Source organism: Urocitellus parryii, chromosome 11 (genome assembly GCF_045843805.1).
Source record: "Urocitellus parryii isolate mUroPar1 chromosome 11, mUroPar1.hap1, whole genome shotgun sequence".
Lineage (NCBI taxonomy): Eukaryota > Metazoa > Chordata > Mammalia > Rodentia > Sciuridae > Urocitellus > Urocitellus parryii.
In genome coordinates, this window is record NC_135541.1 from 27267882 (window position 1) to 27294819 (window position 26938).

Genomic DNA, 26938 nt, shown 5'->3' on the forward strand with positions numbered 1-26938 from the left:
TGAGGGCGCTCCTACGTGTCTCCTCACCCAGCTCTGATCCAGCTTCCAGCTGGGGGACCTCATGGGACTCTTCCCTGAGAGAGCCCACAGGGTCTGGGGTTACTTGTGGGTCCCTCCCTACTCCAGGGGCTTCCTGACCCCCCCCCCCCCCCGGGCCTGCTCCAGTGCTCAGGAATAGCCTCTAGTAGTGGGTGGGACCTTCCTCATGGATGTCCTGGGCCAAGCCTACGGCCAGGATGGGAGGGTTACTAGGCAGGGGCAGGACCCCAGGTTCTTTCCCGCTCCACCTTCATGTGTCGTGTAATGCACTCAGGAGCCCCGGGGGACTGCTCTGACCTCTCTGAGCCTGATCCCGCCATAACCATGCCCAGACAGATCAAATGAATCACACTTGGGGCTGAATATTCATTTCTGTTTCCAAAAAATACCAAACATACAGTCTTAGTGTGGCAGGGGACAGGGCCTGGCTGGGGACCTGGACATTACACACCCAGGGGACCCTTGGTGGAGGCGGGCAACTTAACAACAGGTCTGAAAGTCAAAAGAGAGAGAGTCGGTTAGTAGGGTGAGCAACACTGAGGGAGGCAGGGTCTGTGGAGGTCAGTCCTAGACACAGGCCTGGCCAGTGGGGTAGGACCTTGGCCTTCACAGCAGCCCTGCCTGAGCCCATTCCCCGGGGCACGGGCAACGGGATCTGAGCTGACGATCCACCTGGGCATCCAAGCTGGGTGACTAGAAGAGGCCCAGACCTAGATATGTGTGAGGATCAGGTGCTCAAAGCCCCAGACCAAGGTTGGGAGACCTGGTGTGCCCTACTGGCCCTGCCCAGGTTGCCTCAGGGACTGGCTGCAGTGTTGGGCGAGGGGGCCACTAGGTGGGAAGGCTGGTCGGGATGGGCAGGATTCAGACGTACTCTCGGGCAGCAGTTGAGGGTCCAGGGCGATAGGGCTGGGGGCTGCTGTTGGCTCTCTCGGGCTCTGGGCATGTGCAGCAGAGGAATGAGCCCCCCAGCATGGCCAGGCCAGCTGAGGCCCAGCCTACGAACAGAGCAGGGCCAAATTCATACCTGCAAGTGGGATGGAGAGTGGCATTAGGTGTGGTTGCAAGCCCTAGCCCTGCCGCACCCCATCCTCTCAGGGTCCTACTCCTCAGCCAGAAACTGGCAGAGGGAGGGTGGGGAGAGGGGAGCTGGAGGTTGGGCTCACAAGCTTCCTCCATCTCTCCAGGTAAATTGGGGTGAATGCTGTGCTTCCTCCCTCGCCCCACCGGGCATATGACACCACTCTGGCCAACCAGGCCTAGGGTTGGCCTCCAGTCTCAAGGGTTAGCCTAGAGCCCCTGTTCTGAGCAACTCGGGCTCAATTCCTCATCTGGCCAGTGGAGGGGGTATGGGAGGGCCCTAGAGGTTGGGTGGAGCTGAGCGATCCCTGCCATCTTCTTTCCCTACTGGGCTCCCAGCCAGGGCTCTCCCCACTGCCTTCTGGAGAAGGCCAGGCTCCTCTCGTTCACTGGGCTCTCTGCACCTAGGCCTGCTGGTCAGCCCAGCCCTCCCCAGTGGCTCGCCTTGAGTCCTAGTTCACATGCCACCTCCTTATAGGGGGTTTTCTGATGCCCCTCTGTTTTCATTCCACCCTTCCCACCCCCTCAGCAGGAGATCCTCCAGTCCCTGGAGCACGCAGAGGGCAGACAGGGCTCAGCACAAGGCCTGGCAAATCTGGAGCCTTAGGACTGTTGAAGGGATGAAGGGCCAAGTTCTAGTTCGGCTCCTTGAGCTAGGCCTTGCTTGGCAGGTCTTTGTGGCTGTAACTGGCAGCTCAGGAAATAAGCCTCACCCCTGAAGTCTGCTGTTCATCCTCCCCACATCTCTGCCTCCTTTAGGAGCTCTTCCAAACATGACAGCCCAGGCATCCTTTTTCATCCTCCCTCATCCCCAGGCCTGTTAGGACCCTGTTCTTGCTCCCAGCTGGGCTGAGAAGTGTGGAGAAGGTAGGACGGGCCTTGGAGGTTCCCACCATTCTAGTCTCCAGATGTCTCTGAGCCTGCTTTCCACTGCTTCCTCCCTGGCCCAGAGCCCTCTGCTTGACTTTGCAGCAGCCACTATAATGTCTTGCCCTCTTCTCCTCTTCCACACACTACGGCAGAGCCACTGTCACTGCCTTCTGCTCCAGGATGGGAAACACAATCTTCCGATGGCAGCCAGGCCCTACCCCATCTGTCCTTTTCTCCAGTCTCATTTCCCTGGATCCCAATACCTGCTGCCCCTGCAGGAAGCCTTCTCAGCCTCCTGCCACCAGTTGTATTGAATATGCTGAGCACTCTCTGAAACCAGGCACCGTGTTGAATTCCTTACCTGCATTATCTTGGGGACTCTCACCAGCAAAAGCTGGTCCTTAGGTTCTGGCTCCAGTTTATAGAAGAAGGCAGGTGTGGAAAGATTCAGTAACTTTTGCAGGTCACCCCACCAGAACATTCAGAGCTATTAGAACCCGGAGCCAGGGCACTTAGCTGCTTGGAGAGTCCTTGCTGAGTCTGGGCACCCTCAGCTGGCCTCCTGTCCCTACCAAGGACACTGGTCTGGCTTTCCACTCCAGACAGCAGCTGGGACCCATTCCTTATGTCCTCCTCCAGGTGACCTCTGGAGGAAAGGCCATTGGCCCCAGAGGAGGCGAAGTGGGAGCCCTAGCCTTGGCACTCACCTGGCATTGACAGGTGTACTTGGGTTGAAGAACTCCTGGGTCACCAGGGTGGCATACCATGAGACAGCAGTCAAGGTGCAGAGGCCTGAGGGCAAAGAAGGGAGGTGGGTCAGTTCTGTGGATCCCTGGTCAGCCACTGAGGCTGGGGCTATCTGCCGTGGCCAAGAAGGTGAAAAGGGCACTCACCTGCCAGGATGAAGAGGGCACCCCCGGAGATGGCTACCCGGCCTTTGGCAATGGGGTTGCTGTCTCCGACCCGTGTACACTTCATGCCAATGACGCTGAGGACCATGGCCACAAAGCCCAGGAGTACAGCCACCACCATCAGGGCTCTCGCTGACTGGATGTGACCTGGGGCAGGGCCAGGATGGAGCTGAAGGGGGGTTGGGGGAGAGGTGGGGCCTGCAGGGGTGGAGCCCAGCATGGGAGGGGCTTGGGCAGGAACTAGCCTAGGCCAAATCACCTGCCTGGTAGATCATCTGCCCACAGGTGAGACAGAGAGGACAGTGGGGATGTGACAATAGGATGTGGGGTTGGGAGTCCCCTTCACCATTGATCCCATTTCCCACTTCCCCTGGCATTTTCCTGCTGCCTTCTCTTGGGCCTGGTTCATCCTCCCAAGCAGAGAAGGAAGAGCTGAGGGTGTCAGAGGCCCAGCTCAGCTCAGCCTGGCCCCCAGCAGCAACCGTCACCCCTGTCAGCCATTCTGACTCTGGTCACTTTCCCCTCTGCCTGTGAATCACCCATAATAGCTATATGCCCGCCTCTCCATGGGTATGCATGTCAGCCTGGGCCCCAGGCCAGCTCAGGAGACCTGGGTTCCTGAGGGAAGCCTACAACCTGCCTGGACAGGCACCTTGTGGACAGTTGACGGCACCTCTGCTCAGCTGTCCACGGAGCCCTCATCTCATTCGACCTCCTTTATCCTATAGAGTGTGAGAGTTCCCCTCTACGGTGAGGACCTCAGATGCAAAAGTTTCAGTGGCTGTCAAGGTTATGGGATCTGGACCCCAGACAGTGGACCCTAGAGCCCCTGCCTCCCAAGGGGCCAAGGTTGGCCTGGATTCTTAAATGTGCACGGGCTGTAGTGGGGGATCTGCAGGGGCTGGAGTGTGGCACTCAGCACTGAGCAGACTGAGAAAGCATGCTGTGGACCTCCCCAACCCCACACCCCGCCTCCCAGCCCACAGGCCCCGGGGCCTACCGTCCAGGGCAAGCAGCGAGTCATAGAGTTTGCACTGCACCTGCCCAGTGCTCTGGGAGGCGCAGGACATCCAGAGTCCTTCGTAGAGGCCCACAGCGGTGATGATGGCGTCACCTGCATAGGAGGACTGCTTCCACTGCGGCAGGGCTGTGCTGGCGATGATGCCCACCCAGCCACCCAGGGCCAGGAAGTAGCCCAGGAGCTGGAGGCCTGAGTTGGCCATGGCCCAGGGGAGGGGACCAAGGGTCCCAGGGCTCAGAGTTGGGTCAGGGTCCTAGGGGCAGTGTGGTCATGGCCAGGAGAGAGTCGCAGCTGGGGTGGAAGAGCAGTGAGTGGCCCGAGGCTGAGGAGGAGAGGTGATGGCAGCTGTGGCAGCAGCAAAGGCAGTGGCTCTGGACTTCAGAATGCAGGGGGAGGCACCCAGGCTGGCAGAGGCCAGAGGCCCGCCCACAGCTGCAGCCTGAGCCAGCACAGGGTCCCCAGCAAAGCTCATGCCCAGCCCCCTGGGGTGGGAGGCGGGGCCAGGGACCAGGTGGGTACCCTGCCCCTCCCCATCCTTCAGGGGTAGAGAAGGGAGGAATTGGGAGGTGTGATCCTCTCTCTCCCCAGGTCTTTCTGCCCAGGGAAGCCCCTTTAGGAGCCTGATTCAAGAGCCCTAAAATTCCCATAATCATCTCATCAGCCCCAAGATGATGGACTTAGCTCTTGCAAGGCAGATCTAATCCTGGGGGTTGCCTGCCCTCTGACTTGAGGACGAAAAGGAAAAGGAATTCCAACTTGCAGCAGGTAAAACTTAGACACCAAGGAGAACTTTCTGGCAAGAACTCGGGAGACCAGATGTTAGAAACTAGACTGGGAATGGGGTGTTGGGGAGGAGGGTCCTGGGTACCTGGGAGCTATGTGCATCCAAAATAGGGTAAGCCAAACCAGGGAATATGTACTGCGAGGTCTTGTTTGAGATCCAAAGGGTCAGAGAGGGGCCCTATTGAGGCTGGGTCAGAGCTGGCTGCAGGCCAGCAAGGGGCCTGGCGGGGAGCTGGGGAGACAGTACCAGTCAGCCTTCTGGCATGGGCCTGAAGGAAGGTGGATTGCTCAACCCGTTAATCCCCTTGCTGGCTAGTTTAGCAGCTCCTGCTGGGACCTGGGACAGCAGGCCCTGGCCCCCAGCTCCAGAACAGCCTGACGGGAACAGTGGCTTCTGCACATTCCTGGGGTTCAGGCTGCCCCCTCCTGGACCCCTGCTCCCCCTTCTCTCTCCAATTCGAGCGAGGCCCTCAGGAGCAGGGGAATGTTTAACTCTCCTCCACCTCATTAGCAATCCCCTCACGTTCATTTCAGCCCCACGGGCTTGGTGTGGGTGCAGCAGGAATGTCACACCCCTGCTCCTGCTCCCACCACCCCTCGCCCCTCGGCTGCCCCCTGTATCCTGTAGCCCACCAGCCCTTGGGGGACTGCATGGGGGAGGCAGGGACCTGCTGCGACCCTGACTCTAGCCAGCTTCCTCCCCCAGACCTGCAGCCGCCTCTGCAGGAACCAGTCCCCAGCCTGCTCCCTCGCATTCTTCACGTGGCTATGCAAACTGAGAGGGTGCCAGGCACTGAGCACACAATGGCAATCCTGTGTGCCCGCCCAGGGCGTGGGCCCCTGGTATGGCCTGCAGCTCCAGGGAGCTGGGTGAGTGGTCGGCCCTCTGAGGGGTCAGGGGTGGGCGTGGTTTGGCCCACAGTGCCACACAGTGGGTCCTTCTTAGGTCCCCTTGTCAGGAAGTTCTGAGCCACATGGGGTCTGTATACTCACAGAACTGCTTCCTGGGATAGCCCTCAGATCCCCAAATGCCAATGGGGTGCAGAATGGTGGCAGAAAAGTCAGTCCTGAGTTCAAATTGCTCTTTCTCAATGACAAGAGAGTAGGATCCAGGGGAACAGGGGGTGTGGCGAGAGCCCCGCATGGGGAAGGAGACAACCCAGGACTCCTGGGGAGGCAGTGAAAGCCCCGAGACTGGCATTTCTTGTGCCTTGGTCCCTCTAACCCTTCCAGGCAGGCAGACCTCGGACAAGTTACAGAGGCTGAGGTGGAGGGAGGGAAGCAGGAGGGAGGGCTTCTTCCTGCAGGTGTGTGGCACTGCTTCCCCTTCTGCCTTTCACAGAGAGGCGCTAGCTTCAGATTGGGAGGGGCAGGCAGTCACAAGATGCCCCTCACAGATGACCTGTGCTGTGGAGCCTAGTACCCTTTCCTCTAAATGGACCTCTACCATGGAGTTGTGATGGTTGAATAAGGTAAGTGACCCTTGGGGGAAGGCATGGAAAGGGGAGGGCAGCTACTTGGCACATGACATTCCCACAGGTGGGGTCCTCTCTCTTTAAACTGGCCTCCCAGGTCAGGTATTTAAACTGTGGAACCTCAAGGCCACACAGAAATGGAGTGTCAGTGACACCTGGGTCCTTAAGACCATGAGCTGCAACCTCCTCTACTGACAAGTGAGAGAGCTAAGAGCCAAGAGGGGAAGACAGTCATTGTTGAGGGCCAAGGTGTCACAACTGCGAGGTCCTAGAGGCAGCAGGACACTCCTCCTCCCTGAACCTCCTGGTCAACATATCTTTCTTGGAAGCTCTCTCTCTCTCTCTCTCTTTTTTTTTTTTTTTTTTTTTTTTTGGTATTAGAGATTAAGCCCAGGGTTGCTTAGCTACTGAGCCACATCCTCAGCCCTTTTTAAATTTTATTTTGAATAGGATCTCACTAAGTGGCTTAGGTCCTTGCTAAGTTGCTCAGGCTGGCTTTGAACTTGCCATCTTCCTACCTCAGCCTCCCAAGCCACAGGGCTCACATGCCCCACTGCATCCAGCTCATATAAGGTTTTGTGTCTGTTCTATCAGAATGTCCTCTCCTACTTTAGTGGACTTCCCTCATCAATGCTCCAAAGCCTTCTGGAATTCAGGTCCTGCTTCTGGAGTGGCACATCCTAAAAGGCATAGCTTTTCCAGCCTGGGCACCTGCCACTCTTGGTGGCTTCTGCAGTGAGTGACTCCCAGGCATGCAAGGAGAGCAGGAAGGGACTCTTCCCACTCCAGCCTCCCATGAGAGCTAACTGAAACTGCCCTGGGGTGGCACATGCCAAAAAAACTATTTAAAAAGTGCTTTCACTTAGATTACAGGAAGCCAAGAGTTCTAGTTTTATCTCCATCATTGAAAAGCTGTGTGACATTAGACAAATCCCTCAGCTTCTCTGAAAAATAGGAATAACATCACTTGTCCTGCCTGGTTGATGAGGGAGTTTACAAGGATCAAATACTAGGTGAAAATTGCTGCTGGAACACAAAAAAATGTCAGAAGAACTCTGCCTAAGGAAAGCTGTCCCAGAGAGGCTCCCCCAGGGCCTGGTCTCCCCCTTGGGTGCCTTCTCACTACTTCCTTGGCAACTGTGCCTGGCCGAGAGCTGGCCTGGATAGTGTTGCTCACTGACTCTTATGAGGATTAAACGTCTTGCCTCCTCCTTATCCAATCCAGCACCTTCTCTGCAGCCACTGTGAGAAACTCTGAATCTCAGAAGGGGTGCTGGTCTTACGACCCCCAACTTGGTCTGAGATTCCTGTGCAACCACAGGCTCAGGACAGAGATGACTTGTTTCAGGCCACACAGAAAGCAATGCAGCCAACTATTCAACCTGCTCGGGCCCTGATCTGGAATCCCATAATAGTCCACATCATCCCATTTACTGCATTTAGCCACTGCCTTCTTCCTGAGGATTGTAAGCAGCCGCTTGAGTCCCACTGCCTAACCGAGGGTGGGAACTCTTGCAATGCACATCCAAGGGTGCCTTCTCTCCTCTGCAAACAGCACTATACACAGGTCTCTGGTGTCCTGCTGAGAGCTTTGCCAGCTATGCTGGGTACTGGAGACCAAGGGCTGTCACATCCAGTTCTTCCCCAGGTTTGTTGAGTGGCCTTTCTTCTCCTCTAATCATTCTCTGAGCCCTCTCCCTTAATCTCAAACTAATTTTCTCCTGTTGCTTTACCAAACCGGGCAATCATAGTCACATCTCAGTCAGGACCCTACCATCACCCTCTGCTTCCAGGAGGACTCACCCCAGGTTAATTATATACACTTATCTTGGTCCAGCTGCCATCAAAAACATTTTGACTTTTTGTGAACTCTGTAGAGACAGTCTGCTGTCTGTATGTGGTTAGCATATGTTGAAATGGTAAAGGTCATCTGCCTTGATGTGGAAACCTAGAAAACCAGAATGAGGCCCTTGTATATTTTCGTAATGTTGAGTCTCTACCCTGCGCTAAGCACTGTGCTCGGCACTTGGTGAGCATTCCCTCTACTACCAGCAACCCTCTGGGGCAGTGAGGGCTGAAATCCATTGTCCTGGTGAGGAAATGCTTGGAGGCTGCCCATCTTGAAGGTCACATACAACTCTAAGTGGAGGAAGTGAGTTACTCTGAGCACATGGGTGCAGCTGTACCCATGCAGTCCTCTCTGCACTGAGTCACCCAGTGAGGACAGAGAAGAGGTCAACAAAGAGAGGAACAGCCACTGTCTGGACTGGATCATTCGCATGGGCATGCTGACATGCAGTGCTAGCTTGCAGCCTGAATAATCATTTCTTGACTCCATATCTTCTTCTAAGTTCATCTTTCTTTTCTTTTCTTTTTTTTAGAGAGAGACAGAGAGAGATAATTTTTTTAATATTTATTTTTTAGTTTTCGGTGGACACAACATCTTTATTTTTTATGTGGTGCTGAGGATTGAACCCAGTGCCCCGAGCATGCCAGGTGAGCGCACTACCGCTTGAGCCACATCCCCAGCCCCATCTTTTTTAAAAAAATATATTTTTTTAGTTGTCAGTGGACCTTTATTTATTTATATGTGGTGCTGAGAATTGAACTCAGTGCCTCACACATGCTTGGCAAGCACTCTGCCACTGAGCCAATCCCAGCCCCTATATTTCTTTTCTTTTTTTTTGTGGTGCTGGGGATTGAACCCAGGGTTTTGTGCAGGCAAGGCAAGCACTCTACCAACTGAGCTATATCCTCAGACCTCTAAGTTCATCTTTCTACCAAACTCCTGGAAAGGTCGTCTGTCTCCCTGTCCTGAGCTCGTCCACACCACCTCACCAAGACATCTGTTGCTGAAGTGTCCACTGATCCCTTGTTGCTGAGTGAGTTCCCATCTCACTCAGCCTCTGGGCGGCATGATGCTGCTGTTCCCTCTGCTTGAAATGCCCTCATCCAGTCCAGGATGCCTCTTGGTTCCCTGGCTCTCAGCTATGGCAGCGGGTCCCACCGTCCGCCGCTCCCTTACTTCCAGACAAGCTGCCTTCTGACTCCTTTTCTTCTCCTCCTGGCTTTGGATGGCATCATGATGCTCCTCAAACTCAAGCTTAGCGTGTCTAAACCAAACTCCTGGTTCCCGTGCCCCTCAGATATTCCTATTGCAGTCTTCTCCTCCGCTGCCAGAGGGGGGAGAGCACCTCTCCATCCATCTGCTTAGCTTCTTCTGGATGCTTTTTCTCACACATCCTGGACAATCCATCAGCACTTCCTGTTGACTCCGACTAGACCTAGAATCCAGCTTCCCCACCTTCACTGCTGCCGCTTGGCCCAGGCCACCTTCCCCTCTCCTGGCTCACTCAGCAGCCCCACAGGTTTTCTTGTCTCCATTCCTTCCCCCATGGCTTATTCGTCATATATGGTTCATGAAATCTTTTGCAATATATAAGTCAGAGTGGCACATGGTGGCACATGCTTGTAATCCAGCGACTTGGGACGCCCAGGCAAGAGGATCTCCCATATAAGCCCAGTCTTGGCAACCTATGGACACCCTGTTAAAAGGTCTGGGGACATAGAATAGTAGTAAGGCATACTTGGGTTCAATCTCCAGTACGGGACACACACACACAAATTTTGAAATACAAGTCAGGTGCTGTTGTTCCCCTGCTCAAAACCCTTCTGGGGCTCCCATGTCCTCAGTGCAGTCAATGAGACCCCCAAGACCTGACCACTTGCCACTCTCCTCCTGGCCCACTCTGCCACTGTGTCGGCCTCTGTTACTTCTTCTGCCTCAGAGCCCTGATTTGCTTTATTTTCTACTTCACAGGATTATACACATACAAACACACACACACACACATATTTACACATTTATTATCTGTCTCCTCTACAAAATATAAGCTCCATAAGGGAGGGCAAGGGCTTATTTTTTTCCCTACCATATTCTTACACAGCTGGTCTCAAGAAATAAATTTGGTTGATTGTCTAAATGAATGCAGGTTCCCTGTCCCAGTGCATATCAGGCACAGTGAGGGTAATGGGCTTGGTGCCAGGGATGAGGCCAGAGGATCTGTATATCCAGTTCCATGGTCAGTGTATCGCAAGAGCTATCCTGCACATGGAGGCCCCGAGGTACAAGGCTCTGCGGCCAGCCAGCACAACAGGATGCATGTGGCTGCCATGGCGGCAGTCTGCCAGCACACTGCTGACCGCCATTCCCTGCCAGAAGAGGATTAGGAATAATCCCAACCATTCATCCAGAGCTTTACAGTTTACAAAGTGTCGTCACACCCGATAGAGCATCTGGGCCACACAGCTGTCCCAGAAGATGGGCAGGATGAGAATTAGGACCCTCCACATCTGGACAGGACCCCAAGGCCCCTGGTTAAGTGTGGCCTGAGGCTTCACAGGAAGTGGCTGGGCTGGGTCTCAAGCCAGGCTTTCCTGCCCCCCACTGGTCACTGCATCTTTCCCAGAGCAGTTTCCACCAGGTGAGGCCTCTGAGGCAGAATGGACATATTTCCACTCTCTGAACAAACCACCAAACAAAAAAACACAAATCATTTATTCTTTGGTTGTCCGCATAGACACTTAAATACTGTATTGCTGTCATGCAGCTGCCCATGCAGGCCTTGGGGTAGCTCTGTGTCCTGAGCCTTCAGTCAGTCCCAGAGGGGAGTGGCATCCTACCACATCCACTCCAAGAGCAGTAGCACCACACAGAAGGCTGTGAACTGAGTCCCCTCAGCTGAGCAGCAACCTAAGTTCCACTGCTCTGTGGCCCTGAGGGGCAGCCAGTCCGGGGTGTAGGACAGAGTTCCTCCCTATGAGTCCAATCACCCAGGCACATGTGAGCAGAGTGCTGTCATAGCTCATCCCTGAGCTTTGACTCACTGCCTGGGGGAGACTCTTCTCCAGGTTGGGAGGGGTCCTGCTGTGCATTCAGGGGCTGCTCCTGGGGCAGGTCCATCTCCTCTGGGCTGAAGAGCATCTTTACCAGGTCATCTGCCTGCACCCTGTCCTGCAAGGACAAAAGCCCACCCATTCTGAGAGGCCTGGGACCAGGGGTTCATCCTCCTCTGGCTGTGGTGTCCTGAACAATGCAGGCTGCTACATGACCTGAGTTCCCACTTTCCCAGCGGGCCTGTGCCCGGACAAGACAGCTGAGGGGCCCAAGAAGGGAACCAAGAACTCAGCACACACCCCGGACCCTGTTTACAGGTAAGGAAGAAGCCCGGGGATGAGGCAGCATGACAATGGTGACAAGCTGCCGTGGGAGCCCCACACCCAATGTGCCCTTTGTGACTACTGGCAGCAGGATTTGGGGCAGGAGGATGAGAAACAGGGCCCTTCCAGGAAGAGTTTACTCAGCATAATGGGTTCTTACACGCTCACTATGTCGAGGGTCTAAGGTGAACCACAGGGCGATGGCACAGCGTTGCCCCCTGGTGACAGCCTTCACTCCATGCGGGTTTTCGGTGCCTGAAGAAAATCCCACAGCCCTTCCACACTGGGGCTGCACCTCTGCCTAAAGGGGACAAAAAGAGGGCATGCACAGGAGAACAACTTAGAAGAGCCATGTGCTCACTAGGGGCCAGGACGTAGGGCAGCTTCTGCATGGCTTCCCAGAGGTCAGGGTTAACGGTCATTTAGAGGAGCAGCTGACATATCTCAAAGCCACCTCATTTGGGGAAAGGGAACTGGTCACAAAGAAGCCCAGTGGGTCATTCTGTACACTGTACTTTGTGGAGATCAGCTCCAGGAAACAGGATTTCTATCCCCTGGGGACGAGGACAAGGGCACACTTACTGTCACAGTCTTGGCATCCAGTTCTGTAAAATAGAAGTTTCCTCCATCAAAGTCCCCATTTAGGTAAAGGATGGCACTGGGAAAGGCAGAAACATCCCAATGTGGCCCTTCTCCTCCCACTCCCCAGGGCCGTCACCTCCACATGCTCTGCTCCAGCAGCTGGAGGGTGGCCTTCCAGGGGAAGGAGCCTGTAAGCAGCTTCTCTGAAGCCATGGCAGCCCACAGCCTTCCACCCTCCACTTCCCCAGGCTCCTGCTCTTGTCATCAAGCCCACGTGGGTGGTTACACTCCTCACCCCACCAGAAGATCCCCCGTTGCTGCCTTCCTATCAGGGGTTGGGAAGAGGGCTGGACTGGAGGGACTGCTGGCCCTGGCCTGTGTACACACATGTGCTGAGAGTGTGCAGGCAGAGTACAGGGCACCAAGGGGCAAGCACAGGCCTCCTCATGAGGCACCTGCCACCACATTCACCTGTAATCCCGGAAGGTGTAGGCAGGGGGCTCCTTGATGCACATAAGAGTCTCAGCGTTCAGGATGCAGTTGTCCACGTGGACTGGATGGCTGCTGTCCTTCCTCTCAGCTTGTGCTTCTGGAGCCAAGGGAACCGTGTTAGTGCTGGGCATTGCAGGAGATATCACAACTCTCCTATTGCATGGGGTGGTGCTTCCCAAATGTGTTTCAGTCCTTGGATATGGTCAACGAACTGAGGGAAGCTGAAGGGGGTGTCTTTGGCTAAGCCACAGCTTAGAGGTCAGGACAAGTATGCAGGGGCAAGGGGGGTGCAGCAGGCAGGTCTGTGGGGCTCCAATGAGGCAGGTCCTGGGCGGAGTGGCCTAACTGTCTGTAGCTAGACTTTATGAACTAGGAACTGGGGGAAGTGAAGACAAGGACTCTGGAGGTCAGCAGGGTGCAGGGCAGAGTGAGGCAACTCTCAGGAAGGACTGCAGGAGGTGAGGGGAGGAGAGGGGGGAGCAGAGAAGAGAAAGTAACTTTAGAGGGGGCTCTGGAGTTGGGCAGGCACAGAAACCACACAGGGAGAAGGCATGAAAAGGAACAGATGGGGCTTACTATAAAAGGCCAGACGTTTTACACTACACAGGACAATGAACACACCTTTCCCCAGCGCAAACCTTCAACAGATCCCATGACTGGCAGCACTGTCAAGTCACAACAGATGCCTCTTGGGCTATCCCCACTTGTCCAGTCAGTCACCAGGCCCTGCCCACTCTCCTCAATACCTTTCCTATGGTATCACACTCTTGTCTTGAGTGTGATTTCCTTTCTCCAAAACTCTGAACACATGGCAGCAAATCATAGCTTCTAAAAATAAAGGTGTTGTGAGTCATTCATTGCTTGATGACTCCTCCCTGGCCTCTCACTGCCTTGGTCAGCTCTCCTCCACCTTGAGGCTCCATGACACACACAGTCCTGTGCTTGACATGTTCTCAGATTTTCACAGAATTCCAAAAATCTTGAGGGAGAGAGAAGACCTCTAATCTATGTCACCTACCAAGGGCATGTCAATGCCAGGGGCCCTCTGAAGACTACAGCATGACAGAGCTGGCTGTGAGCCATGTGTGACCCCTGCAGCCTGCCCTGCTGAGGAAAGCAAACGGAGAGCAAAAGGGTGAGGGAATGAGGAATAACCTTGCATCCACTATGACTTGGATTTGCAGCACAGCTCATTACTGACTGAAAGGATAAAACATAAATTCTAGAATATCTCCATAATCTGGCAACTTTCTTAGTTGTCTCAACTACTAGGCCCCTAAATGCCTGTTCCTTTGATCTGCTAGTCTCTGGGTAATACATCTTCTTGCCCCACTGTGAATTCCACAAATGTTTATTCATCCTGTAAGCTGCCACCATGCCTCTGGGAAGCCTTTTGAACCCTGGGTAGGGTGACTATAACGTCCTCCAGGCTACTGTCACACTCAACATGTTGGGCTCTCTCCAGTTTGTCTGCACTGGTTCCCTCCATGTCCCCAAGGTGCAGCACAGTGCTGGGGCACAACATGCTCAGGGAGGCTGCAGGGTGATGAGACCCACCTTCAATTGCAGTGCGGCACACCAGGTGGGAGTAGGAGAAGTAGAGAGGGGTGTCCAGGCGAAAGTAGGACTCCATCACACGCCGCACCTTCTCCGTCACATTGTAGTACAGGTGGGCACTCTGTAGAGGAACTTTCCCTTCCTGCCCCAGCTGCCAAGGAGATTGGTGATCAGATACCTTGAATGCCCCTTTATGGGCCGCAAGGACACTGAAGCACCAGGCCTGATGCTGTAAGAGCCCAGTGAGCATCCCCTACCTGCTCCTCACATCTGAAACCCCCACCATAGTACTCTTTTCCCTCTTTCAAACCTGGTGCATCCTGCACAGGATACAACCCTCTGGAACTAGTGGTTCTTCAGAAAGCATCCCCATAGCTCTGGGTACAGTCTTATCTTGCTCACCTCATTTCTATCACAATGATAGAAATGATACCACATTTAATATAACTTATCTGTAATCTGTGACAACTGGAATATAAGCAGTAAGACACTTTTTCTTTTCTACCACTAATCCCATCTCCTTTCCAAAGTTTCAGCTTCCCCCTAGTCCCACCTCCTCAGACAAGAAGATTCCTCCCTTCTCCTCATGCTAGACTGCCCAGGATTGATTTTACCTTGAGGGCTTTGAAGACAGTGACTCCATAGAACTTTTCACTGGGGGTGTGTGGGGAGGTCTGACCTCGGTAGCCATCTCCTGAAGTTGCTGCTGCCTACAAGGCTCAAAAGACAAGGTGAAGTTAGCCCAGGTGGCTGAGGCCTGATAAGAGGTGGTCAACTGCAGGCAGCAAGGGGCAGACCAAGGTTCAACACCTAAAAGGCATGTGGAGGGACAGGATGTTGGACCCCTGGGGAAAAGGTGCAGGAGCTGGGCTTCCCTTACATTGGTCAGTCTCTGCAGCTCCCGACATTCATCATCAGAGATCATGCCATCCATCACCACTCGCTGGGAACCATTCAAGAGTTTGGAGTTCATGGTGAGACTGATGCCTTCATACAGCAGGGGACCTCCTGCAGAGCAATGACAAGGGACAAAACCCTACAGCCTCCTTGTGAGGAACAGAAATTCCAGCTGTTTCCTATTCACAAGAGAAATCTCCCAGTGAGTCACTTCCAAGGTAGGGTGGTCCAGAGGACAGAACTTGGAGATGAAATAGAGGTCCAAGTCTTATTCCTGGTTCCACCACCAAATAGCTACTGGCTCTTGGGCCTTCACAAGTTGTTAAAACATTCCTAAAACCTAAGCTCCAGCTTCAGAAAGAACTGGCTTCTACTCCTGAACCTTCCACTTATTAGCTAGATGACCTTAGCAAGTTATTTAACTTCTTTGAGGTCAATTTTTTTTTTTTTATACCAAGGATTGAATTCAGGAGTGTTTTACCAATGAGCCATCTCCCCAGCCCTTTTCATTTTTTATTTTTAATTTTTTTTAAAATTTTGAGACAGGGACTTGCTAAGTTGCTTAGAGCCTCACTAAATTGCTGAGGCTGACCTCAAACTTGTAATCCTCTTGCTCAGCCTCTGAGCTGCCACCACACTCAACTCTGAGGTTAATTTTAATTAATTATATGTTCTCATCTTTCAAATGATCTACCTCATAAGTTTGGTGCCATTTGATGTTAACAATGAATAAGGCAAATTGATAGTTTATCATAGTATTCAACCCATACTCAAAAATGTTGGCTACCATCGACTGGCCATATCATGTAAGTAAAATAAGGATCTCAGAATCTGCCCAACTCACCTCTCAGATAATTAAGAGAGATAAGAGAAAAACATGAAAGTTCTCTGAAAATAAAGGAATGCTGAACAGACTTTTTACATGCTAACCTTATTATACCCACCACTGTCAATTTAAGCAACAGTAGGGCAGAGGCCAATATTTCTCCCTTATCACTCTATGGTGTGTCTCTGTACTGGGGAATTCCAGACTTGATTCAACGTCCCCACATGCTGTGGCCTCAGTGAGTGCAAGGCATTGTGCCAGATGAGAATCTATCACCTGGAGAGGAACCTTCCCATAGCCATGCCAACACCCAGCCCAAGCAGACTGCAATGACTGAAGAAGTTTAAAAGAAAGAGGGAGGTTAAGGGAGCCTTTGTGTATTGTACCTGAGGTGGCTTCAGGGGTCGATATAGTAGGAGGTGTTAGGAGGAGGGACAAGCATAAATATACATGAGCAGAGGGCAGGCTCAGAGAACAAGGAGCAACCCGCCTGATGCAGAGGTTTACCAGGGGAAGAGTAGGACATGCAGGTAAAGGGGCAGGAGCAGGGGCTCACGTGGAAGTGGTGAGGACAGACTAGATGAGAAGAAGTAGGTACAAACAAGAGGTGATGCAGCCTAGCAGGCCTGAGGCAATGGGGTGGGGGGCAAAAGAGATGGGCAAGGGTGGAAAAGGAGCCAAAGGATGCAAAGATTCTTAGTCTCTGTAATAGGATAAGTGGAGAAAGGCAGGAGAAAGGAGTTTGGAGTAGGGGACAGATGAGTTTTATCTTACTACATACTTCCTGAAGTGAATACACTAGGCTAACAATGACACAGGAATCTCACTTCTCAGCCAAAGGCCAGCTCTTGCCAGGAGAAAGTTAGGAAGGACAGAAGCCAGGGCAAAGATCAGTCCTAATACCTGAGGGAAGGAGGCTAGCCCAGTGACCTGAACAATGCTGGAGTGGGTGCTGCCTGACAAATGTGGGGTGACCTGCCTGGCTGCCCCTATGATTGTCGATGTGCCCCTAGCTCCGTCCTCTCACCTTCCCGGGTGAGCCTGCTCACATCCAAAGACTCCTTGGTCTTCTCTTCCACAAGAGTCTCAATCTCCTTCATAAGGTTGCCAATCTCCTGGGAGATGCGGACGGCGGTTTCCCGTTCTGACCTGTGAGCACAGTGGCTCTGAGGACTGTGCTGGGCCAGCCCTGGGCTCCCACCCCAGCTTCCCAGACTGGACCTGCCCACCCCTGGCCAGGAGTTCCCATCTGCCTGGGCGCAGGAAGCCTCAAATGCTTCATCAGATCCAATCATGCAGTTTCTTCAAGGGCCTCACTTCTGTTTCTCTTGTAGTCTCTTGGGAATAACCTCTTCTGGAGTCCATGAATCCTGAAAGTAGGCCAGGAAAAGTGAACTAGATAGGATAATGCACTCACCTACTTAATCCTCCAGATCTGCATGTGTGAATCAGGGGCCCAGGAGGAATCTGCCCCCTTTAGGAGTGAGGCGGAGCTCTCCAAACCCAAGTCATCTAGCTGCCCAGGCCCCTCATCCTCCTCGCTGCTCTCATCCCGGTGGCCCTCAGATCCCCCTGGCTCAGCCCCTGGCAGTCTTATCCTCAGAGTTGTCCATTGTATTACTCCCTCACCCCTCAGTGCTGCCCCTCTTTCCTCCTCCCTCCCCCACTCACCGGATCCACAAAGGGAATTCCAAACACATCATAAGCGAAGAAAAGCAGCTCTTTCTCCAGCAGGCTGCGCTGTCGGTACTCCTGGGCACTCTGGAAACAGTGAGAGGACTCTCCTAGAGCTCAGGTGCCTTTCGCCCTAGGGTGGCCCTCCTTGGCACTCTGCACTGCCCTCCCTGTGACTAAGGCCTCCTGCCCCCACCATCTGGTATGTTTGCTCTTCAATTTGGGACAAAGGTCCCTGTGCTCAAGGGTTCCTCCTGCTTGGCACAAGCAATGCTCTGAGGACAACACAGCCAGGCTTCCCTTGAATAGAAACAGCTCCCTTCCTCCCCTTCCTCAGCCCTAATCTCCAGGACAGAAAATCTGATGATTCTCAGGAGATGAAGAAACATGCTTCAGCATTCCAAATTCCTCCTTGACTTCTGCACGAGTCAACAATCAGGTAGGAGGCCTAGCTGTTAGGCAACTCTCCTTTCATTGTGGGGGCCTGGGGAACTGAACCCCAAGGGCACTCTATCACTGAGCCACATCCCTAGTCCTTTTCATTTTTTATTTTGAGACAGCATTTCACTAAGTGGCTAAGGATGGTCTCAAACTTGTGATCCTTTTGCCTCAGCCTCCTGAGTCACCGGGATTATAGGTGTGAGTGACCATACCCAGTTTGTGTTAGTCATTTAATCTTTACGACCACCCCTGGGTAGATACTGTTATCCTCATTTTTCAGAACAACAAACTGAGGTGCAGAGGGGATCTGTTTAATGTGACTCTACAGGAAATGGGGAGCAGGGACCTACATTAAAACCAAGATCTCTAATCCTCAGGACCCTGTGCCTTCTACTCCACCACCTGCCTCCTTCAGAAAGACCAGACCCTATCCCTTCTTGAAGACAGGCAGCTGCAGAACTGCTGGACCCAACACTCTGGCTTCCCACATGTGCTCATAGGTAGGGCTTACCCAGGGTAGGGAAACTGAGTCCCTTTTGGGGTCACATCTTTCCCTGGGTGCCCTTCTAGTGTCCAAGCAGCAAAAGGAGGAAGGAAGAAAAAAAAGAAGACATCATTAGTCGAAATAAAAATGAGGCAGTTCAAGGAAGAAAGTGCTAAAGGAGCCAGTGAGTCCTATCAGCTGCTATAATTATCCAAGAGGAAGAGGGAAATTTTCTTCTAAGGAGTTTAAATTACTGGCCTCCTTCACCAAGTGCTAGACACAAAGCCATCTGTGTTATCTCCTTTAACCCTCTCCAACAACTCAATGAGGCCAGGAAGCAAACCCCACTGCAGCCACTTATTCACTCAACACTGATTTATGAAGTGTCAGCTGTGTCAGAACTGTGCCCAAGAGGGACAAGCAGGGAACAGATTCCAGACACTACAAGTCATTCACAGGTCACACACAAGTTATTTCATCTACATGTCCTCCTCTCCACAGCTGAGGGGCAGCTGTGATGATTGAATAGGATGATGCATGCTCAGCCACCCTGCATAGTGCTTGGTTTGTATGGGAGCTCAACAAATGCTAGCCACCTTTAAGAGGAAATTTATAGTTAAAAATGGTAGACTGACCACATGGGTTATTTTCCCTCCCCTTCTCAGACTCACTAATATAACCATAAAGAAAAAAAGACAAAGAGCCTGAAGTGCCATCTTAAAGCCAGATAGTCACCATCTAGTGGCCAGAGAGAACAACTACAGGGAAGCAGGACTTCACATGGGAGGGGCTGGCAAGACTCATGATTCCAGAGCCAGGAAGGAGGAAGGTTGGCTCTTCCCTCAGAGTGGTAGTCTTTGTGCTATAAAGACTTTGTGCTATAAAGAGATGGGGAAAATGCTGAAATATGGGAAAGAACTGACAATGGCAGCAAGAAGGTGCGATGGGTAGCGAAATGGAGAAAGCAGGTGAGTGGATAAAACCTAGCATGAAGAAAACAGTGATAGGCCTGGGCCAGAAGGTATAAGTGTCCCAAAGGGTGTACTAAGATTGGGAGAGCAGTTGCCTTACAGTTCTGCTTTCTGCACTGAATCAGAATGCAGATTGGGCCCAGATGGTGCTGGAGGCCCTGGCATGTTCCCAGTGCTCCCTGTGTTCCTTTTCTGAGTGACAAGCTGAGCCAGCGCATGCATGCACATGTGCCCAGGCATCACAAGGCCCACTCCCTTACAATGCCCTACTCTCTGCCCTCTGGTCAGGGTTCAGGCTGAAGCAAGTCTCTCACCTGGCGTGGGCTGATGGAGCTGGCCTGCTCTTCTCCAAGCATAGCTGTATAGTAGGCCAGATTCTGGCTCATCACCTCATCATTGGGGAAAAAGAGGAGATAGGTCTTGGCACATTCGATAGCCTGTGTATAATTCCCAACTGTAGTGTAAGAAAAAAGAAAAATGGCTGAGAGGAGGGGGTCTAATCCTGGGTACCAGGAATTACTTAGTGCTCAGTGTTCTTAAAACCAGATGGTCACCATCTAGTGGCAGAGAGAACAACTACAGGGAAGCAGGGCTTTACATGGAGGGAAAGAAGGAAGCTTGGCTCTTCCCTCAGAATGGTAGGCCTCCTGGCTTCAGTCTCAGCAAAGCTCAAGGCAATAATGACAGGCCAACTATATAACTCAACAGCCTGATTTGGGGGGAAGTTACAGAACACACAAATTATATAACTGATTTTTTGGTATTCAATATCAAGGCTGCCTATCACTGAGATGGGAAAGAAACAGCTTTCTGCATGCCCACATATTTAAAAATTCACAAATAATTAAAATACTGGCCAATATCCTGCCTCAATATACACACAATCATTAGACCAATTTCAGAAATATTCCCATCTTCCTACCTTCTTTTCCCTATGGAATCCCCAGAAGAGAGGGAAAGAATCACCTCTTTGATAGACAGCTCTTATTCATGTTAGTCTCTTCAACTCAGCTATGGGCATTGTGAGCCTTTGGATATATATAATGCCTGGCTCACATTAGGAACTCAGCAAGAACCCATTGATTTGTTGGTTTTCTGGATACTGGCAGGATCCCTGTGATTTGGGTGCTATTCAAGGGAGCAGGGCTGGAAATGCCCTGTGAGTGGTTTAAACCCACTGTAACTTTTGCTATTACTTTTAATTCAAATGCAAAATTGCATTAAAATGTGACAAATGGAACAAGAGAAAGAGGTCCTACAGTCCTCCTCTCCATTTTTTGGGTGGCTAGAAATGGCTTCCTGGGCTACTAGCTTGTAACAAAGTACCCAGGATCACCAGGCATAGGACTTCCCATACTCACAGAAAGATGCCCAGTGTGTTGAAGAGATACAGTGGCTATAAGCCCTGACTATCCAACACAGCTTTTTAGTTCAGGTGGCAGAGAGAGAGAAAAGAAATTTGGCCTTACTATTATAGTAGGCAAACTGCAGATAATTATAATGTGATGGGAGGAAGTCTTCAAAGGGCTTTTCTCTACTTGGGTGGGAAGCCAGCTCGGTGACACAGTTCTGCTTACAGCTGAGGACCTGTACATAATGATCTGAAAGGAATCAAAAAGTAGGAATAACTATGAGGTTCACAAATCCTGGTTAAGATGAACAAATTCAAGTGGAAGCAATTTTTAGTTAGATTCCTAGACTTAAAAAATTGAGGAATGAGGATGTGAATGCTATACCTATATTATCAGGATGTTGACCTTAGAGCACTCTGAACTGCACATACCTGTGATGGCCTGGAAGAGGTCAGCGTTGTAGTCCAGGTAGTTGTAGCCATCATAGTCATAGGGCCCTTCACAAAGGGCTCGACACTCCTGGTCTGCCACAAAGTACTCTTGCAGTGCTGCCTCTAGGTGGGGCACGGCTTCCTGTGGCTGTTCCTCTGAGTAGAGTCGCACTCCCAGCCGAAACTCATGCTACTGGGAAGAAGGAAAACTCAAAGGCAGCTGCAGAGGAACTTCTCTGCCCTGCCACATCACTGGGGTCCTAATTCTTGCTCCTCAGTTATGGATGGGAAGGGGTGACCTGGGTGACTGCTATACAATGAGGGCCTTTTGTAAATAGGTTTTATGTGTTCTTTTTGATATTTACAAACATTTAACTCTTAATGCAGGCAAAAGATGAATGGGAATTCACTGTAATTTTCTTGTGCCCCCCCCCCTTTTTTTTTGGTAGGTCTAAAAGTTTTCAGATTAATGTAATTTGCACCTGAATATATCTTTTGTGTGTATACTGGGGATTGAATCCAGGAAAATTTTGCTACTAAGCTACACCTCAAGCCCTTATTTATTTATTTTTAAATTTTCAAGCAAGGCCTCACTAAGTTGCCTTGCCTGGGTCTTGAACTTGGGATGGGATTATAAGTATGCATTACCGTGTGCAGCAGAACATATAATCTCTCTTGTGGAAAGATTTTTCCTGCTGAACAAAAGATCAAGAACACTGAGGAAGCCCTGCACAGTGAGACTCTGGCTCAGTGGTTAAGTGCCCCTGAGTTCAATCTCTGGTATGAAAAAAAAAAAAAAAAAAAAAAAGAACATTGAGGAATACTGTACTAGGTACTATAGTGAAAAATCAAAAACATACATGACAAAAAAATGTGAGTAGTAAATTAATATGGTATTAGACTTAGGATCCCAAATGTACCCAAAAGCTCATGTGTGTAAGGCTTGGTCCCTAATGTAGCAGTGACTGGATCACCAGAGCTCTAATCTCATCAAAGGATTGATCCATTGATCCACAGTTTAAATGGGCTACTGGGAGGTGGTGGAATCTTTAGGAGGTGGTGGAATCTTTAGGAGGTGGGACCCACTTGGAGGAAATAGGTCACTGGAGGCATGTCCCTGAAGGGTATGCTTTGTCCTTGATCCTTTCTTTGCTCTTTCCCTCCGCTTCCTTGCCACTATGAAGTGAGCAGCTTTGCTCTACCACCAGCTCCCTGCCAGGATATTGTGCCTCATCATAGGCCAAGTAACAATGGAGACAAATAACCACTGACTGAAACCTTTGGAATTGTGAGCTCAAATAATCTTTCTTCCTTTTAGGTTATTTTTCTCAGGTATTTTGTTACAGAAAAGGAAATGACTAACCCATATAGTCTCTGCCTAAGATGGACTATCATGCAGCCATTAGACACTGTGCTTTTAGCCAGGCATGGTGGCACATACTTGTAGCACTAGTTACTTGGGAGGCAGAGGCAGGAGGATTGCTGAGACCAGCAGTTTGGGACTAGGCAACACAGTGAGACCCTATCTTAAAAAAAAAAAAAAAAAAAAAAAAGCCAGGTGCAGTGGCACACACCTGTAATCCCAGAGATTTGGGAGGCTGAGGCAGGATCACAAGCTGGAGGCTAGCCTCAGCAACTTAGTGAGATCCTCTCTCAAAATTAAAAAAAAAAAAAAAAATTGTTTTAAAGAAAGGGCTGGGAATATGGCTCAGTGGTAGAGAAGTATGGATTCAATCCCCAGTACCAAAAAAAAAAAAAAAAAGTATTTCAAAAGAAAATTAGAAGACATGAAAAATGGTCCATGATAGAATGTTAATTCAAAAAGGTTGATAAAATTAGGTGCAGTGGCACACACCTATGATCCCATCTACTTGGGAGGCTGAGGCAGGAGGTTCGAAAATTCATGGCTAGTCTGGACAACTTAGGGAGACCCTGTCTCAAAATAAAAATAAAAAAGAATGGGGATGCAGCTCAGTAGTAGAACATTTGCGTAGGATACATGAGGTCCTGGATTCAAACCCTAACACCATTAAAAAATATATATATATATACAAAATATAACATCAATTTAGGTAAAAAATTAGATGTGAAAGAATGGGTTTTCTTAAGGTGACGGTATTACCAATTAGTAGTTTCTGTTTTATATTTATCTTCTCTTCCTAATGTTGTGTAGCAAACATTTGTTACTTCTGTAATCAGAAAGCAACTCTAGCAAATATCACTTTTAAAATAGAGACAGAAAAGGGGATAAAGTCTTGTTCACCATATGGGGTTTGGCCTCAAGATCCTTGAAGTCAGCCTCCTTCACTCCAGACATGGTTTGGTAGTAGTCCAGGTTCTGCCGCATCTCCACATGCTCAGGATTGCCCACAAAGAAGGTGTGTGCTGCCGATACAGCTTTCTCCAGCTTGTTTATCTAAGGATCAAATACGAGAATATAATTCTGACATCCAAGCCCTGGGTTTGTGTCCAGCAGTACAGTCTATAGTAAACAGGAAATCCCAGCCTCCCTGAGCCTTTCCAAGCCTTCATTCATCATGCCCAGACCCTGGCAACCCCAGAACACACACTTATTTACAGGGATCTCATACCAAGCATTAGGAGCATAGTGCTCCAGGCAGATTTGCAGCTATTTCCTAAATCGGCTTAGTGGCTCCCCAAATTCTGGGAGGTAATGTTTCAGTACTATAAATCTTCTACTTTAAAATGAAGGACATATTGTAGGGGGAGCTATGATAACTGAATACCAAGAACCACAGTCCCAATAGTCAAATGTATGGACTGAGCTGAAGAAAATCTAAGGCTTCTAAAGAGCAGTTAACAATTACACTGTCTAGGAATTTTCCTGGAAAAGAATTTTGCTTAACAGAAAATCAAGAGTTTTTTGGACACATGTTCAGGGCAAAGGTAGATCTTTTATAAAATCCAGACCTGGGTATCTTCTGACTCAAAGACTAGAGATCATGAGGTTAAAACAGTTATTTAAAAAAAAAAGTTATAAAAAAAAGTTATAGTTATTTTAAAAAATGTGCTATGGACCATAATAATGTCCACAGCAACGGAATCCAGCATATCAAATTCACACAGGTTTATATATAGACTCCAAAATAAATTAGAGGATCTAGTAGACTTTGGTGTCAGTCAGATCAGCAATAGATCTAGGTTTAATGACTCCCTTGCTGGACTTTAGATAATTTAAAATTTGCTTCCCAAATTCAGTTCCCTAATCTGTCGGCTGGAGTAGCACTCACTACCCATCTCATGGGATTTTGTGGGGTCAATAAGATGATATACATGTAGTTTTAAACACATGGTGCTCAACACAGATGGTGCTGGTATCCTTAATGTGTTAAAGAAGAAGAAGAAGAAGAAAAAAAAAAAAAAGCACACTAAAGGAGTCAGGCCTGGTTATGTGAACCAAGGTAAGTAATTCCCAGCTCTGTACCTCACTTTCTTTATCTTCAAAGTTAGGGTTTCTCCCATTTGTCCTTTGATGGATTTACTTCCCTTTATCTTTCAGCACAGCTCCTTACTTTCCCTGTTTTTCAATCTCTTCCTTTCCTCCAGATCTTCCTTACCTGTGAGGCACCTCACTCAATTCTCTCTGGTGGACACTGGTGGACAAAGGCGCAGGTATCTTAATTCCCTGAATTGTTTCCACTGCCCTCATTTTCTCCTTCCAAAGCTTATTCCATGTGGCTTCTAGAATTAGTGCTCTAAAATCCAATTTCAATGATGGCTGTCTGGGATCTGCAGAATTTGCCCCTGAATCTGGTTTCACTAAACATTTTTAGTCTCCTCTTCTGCTGCTCCCCACACATATCCTGACCACCCAATCACAGCAATATATATATATATATATATATTTCTGAATACGTCATGCTTGGGTTTTAATTTTCCCTTTACCTGGAACAGCCATCCTTCTTTCCCAGGCAATATTTAGGACAGGCTCAATGTCACCTCTCAAGTCTCTCTAATTATTCTCTGAGATAAAGCTAGATTTTTCCTCCTTTGTGCTCACAACAGCCCTACTACATACTCTTTTGATAGCCCTTACTACAGTGATCCTTAGCAGCAAAGCAAGACAATACAAAGAGTTAAGCATTTTAATCAGCTGTCCAAGAATTGGAATGCAGTAGGTATTCAATAAATGTTTGTCAAAGGATTTTAAGTAGTGCTATTAAGTGACATGACCAAAGTCATAGTCCAATCATTTTAAAGTCCAGTACTCTTCCAAGCAACCAGGAGGAATGAAGGGGTACTACACAAGCAGAGTGCTCTTGCAGAGGTGGAAATCTGAGGTCCCCAAGAGTCTCTAAGTTTCTTTTTAGGTCTGTTGAATTATGAATATAATAGATACGCAGCACACCTCCTTCTTTCCCCTTCTCTTCAATAAATGAGACTAATAGTAGCATCTACTTCACAGGGTACCATGTGGATGAGGGCAAATAAGTTAATAAATGCTGTGCTTAAAACAGCGCGTGGAAGTACATGTGGTCTATCATCATCATCACACAAGCCTGGAACCCTTAAAGCCTATTTGTACACAGTTGGCACTGTGGCATTCCTAAAAACACTAATTTTCTTTGGAAACTGGCAGATTAGCCAGAGGGTCTCCCACAGGGTGGAGCCAGGCAGCCCCTGATGGCAACGTGGCAATCCCACGTCCTGAAGGAGCGCTGCAGGAAAAGCATCATTAGAGAACGAACCGGAAGGAAGATATTGTAGAAAGCTCCCGGCTTTTCACTTGGACATTTACAATGAATCAGGATGGGAGACCCAACCTGCTGCTTTAGTTCCCTCTTGGAGCCATTATGGGAATAAAAGGTCAATCCTTTCTTGGCCTGGGACCTAACCCCAGACTGGACCTTTGGGGTTAACATCTGTCCATAATAACTGGGCGAGGCGGGTCCCCTAGCGGTTTCTCTGTTCTCCCTGGGTCTGAGGAGAGCTCCCCAGCCAGGAGGCCACCCTCCCTCTCTGCGAATACTTCCCTGGTCCTCCAGTTCCCCAGGTCACCTGCAACCATTCTCCGAAGTACCCCAGGTCGCCTGCAACCATTCTCCGAAGTACCCCAGGCAGGTCCGCACCTTGAAGTAGGCGACCTGCAGGTAGTTGTAGGGGCTCCGCTTGCGGAACTCTAACTCCAGCTCCTCGCTGAGTGAGTGAGCGGCCGGCGGCCCAAGGCAGCGGCGCAGGCAGGCGGCGCGACGAAGCAGGCCCCCAAAGAAGCGCAGGTCGTGCAGGGCGGCAGCGCCCGGGGCCTGGGCCAGACTCGCGGAGGAGCCGGAGTCCAATTCCCACGGCAAGTCGGCTGCACATTGGGTGCGACAGCGCAGGCGGAGGGCGCGCAGGGCGGCCCGTGAACGCAGCGCCCGCTCCATGCTCAGGACGACCCCGGCCCAGTCCCCGCGCGCGTAGGCCGCGGTCCCCTCGGCGAAGAGCAGATCAGGCGCCGCCAGGTCCCATCCCGTCTCGGACTCGCCCTCGGCCTGGGAGGCGGTGGCAATCGCCAGCAGTATGGTCAGCAGCCTCCACAACTGCGGCGCCATCACCTCCAGAGACTTAGCGGGACCACAAGCCACCCGCTGCTGAGGACAGGATCCCACCCCCGCAAGGTCCCGCCCCTGGGAGAAGCCCCGCCTCTTAAGAGAGCGGCGCATGCGCATGGTCACACACCTTCTTGCTATCAACGTGGTCCCCGCCCCTCAGAGCAACTTTAGGGTTTGCTGGAGCCCCGCCTCCGCGTTCAGGCCGCGCCCCATCGCTCCAGCGTCCAGTGGCCCGGGAACACGGAAGCTCCGCCCACAAGGCGTTGTGCGCACGCTCTTC

General features: G+C 50.7%; 2 protein-coding genes across 2 annotated transcripts; both read right to left on the reverse strand.

Annotated features, from left to right (window-relative positions):
* Positions 1 to 454: 454 nt before the first annotated feature.
* Cldn19 (claudin 19) lies at positions 455 to 4248 on the reverse strand. Its single transcript, XM_026410408.2, has 5 exons — positions 3901 to 4248; positions 2883 to 3047; positions 2697 to 2781; positions 914 to 1066; positions 455 to 531 (listed from the first exon to the last, which is right to left on the reverse strand). Exons 1-5 carry the CDS (start codon positions 4121 to 4123, stop codon positions 483 to 485), a joined length of 675 nt encoding a protein of 224 aa, XP_026266193.1. The 5' UTR covers positions 4124 to 4248; the 3' UTR covers positions 455 to 482.
* A 5814-nt stretch (positions 4249 to 10062) lies between these two features.
* On the reverse strand, positions 10063 to 26707 carry P3h1 (prolyl 3-hydroxylase 1). Its single transcript, XM_026410407.2, has 15 exons — positions 26197 to 26707; positions 23370 to 23522; positions 21107 to 21296; positions 20793 to 20924; positions 19638 to 19777; positions 17425 to 17514; positions 17071 to 17123; positions 16781 to 16902; positions 14911 to 15038; positions 14645 to 14740; positions 14031 to 14181; positions 12453 to 12570; positions 11982 to 12057; positions 11560 to 11700; positions 10063 to 11193 (listed from the first exon to the last, which is right to left on the reverse strand). The coding sequence occupies exons 1-15, from the start codon at positions 26656 to 26658 to the stop codon at positions 11038 to 11040; spliced, it is 2208 nt and encodes a 735-aa protein (XP_026266192.1). The 5' UTR covers positions 26659 to 26707; the 3' UTR covers positions 10063 to 11037.
* Positions 26708 to 26938: the final 231 nt, after the last annotated feature.

What these genes read in the sequence shown, in the direction of transcription:
- Cldn19 (XM_026410408.2), bottom strand. Translation starts at nt 4,123, where the DNA reads ATGGCCAACTCAGGCCTCCAGCTCCTGGGCTACTTCCTGGCCCTGGGT. An exon ending in CTCGCTGCTTGCCCTGGACG is followed by an intron (nt 3,048 to 3,900) that starts GTAGGCCCCGGG and finishes GCCCTGCCCCAG; the next exon opens with GTCACATCCAGTCAGCGAGA. An exon ending in AGTACACCTGTCAATGCCAG is followed by an intron (nt 1,067 to 2,696) that starts GTGAGTGCCAAG and finishes TCCCACTTGCAG; the next exon opens with GTATGAATTTGGCCCTGCTC.
- P3h1 (XM_026410407.2), bottom strand. Translation starts at nt 26,658, where the DNA reads ATGGCGCCGCAGTTGTGGAGGCTGCTGACCATACTGCTGGCGATTGCC. An exon ending in CTGTCTTCAAAGCCCTCAAG is followed by an intron (nt 14,182 to 14,644) that starts GTAAAATCAATC and finishes TCTCCTTGGCAG; the next exon opens with CTGGGGCAGGAAGGGAAAGT. An exon ending in GTGCCGCACTGCAATTGAAG is followed by an intron (nt 12,571 to 14,030) that starts GTGGGTCTCATC and finishes CCTTGGCTCCAG; the next exon opens with AAGCACAAGCTGAGAGGAAG.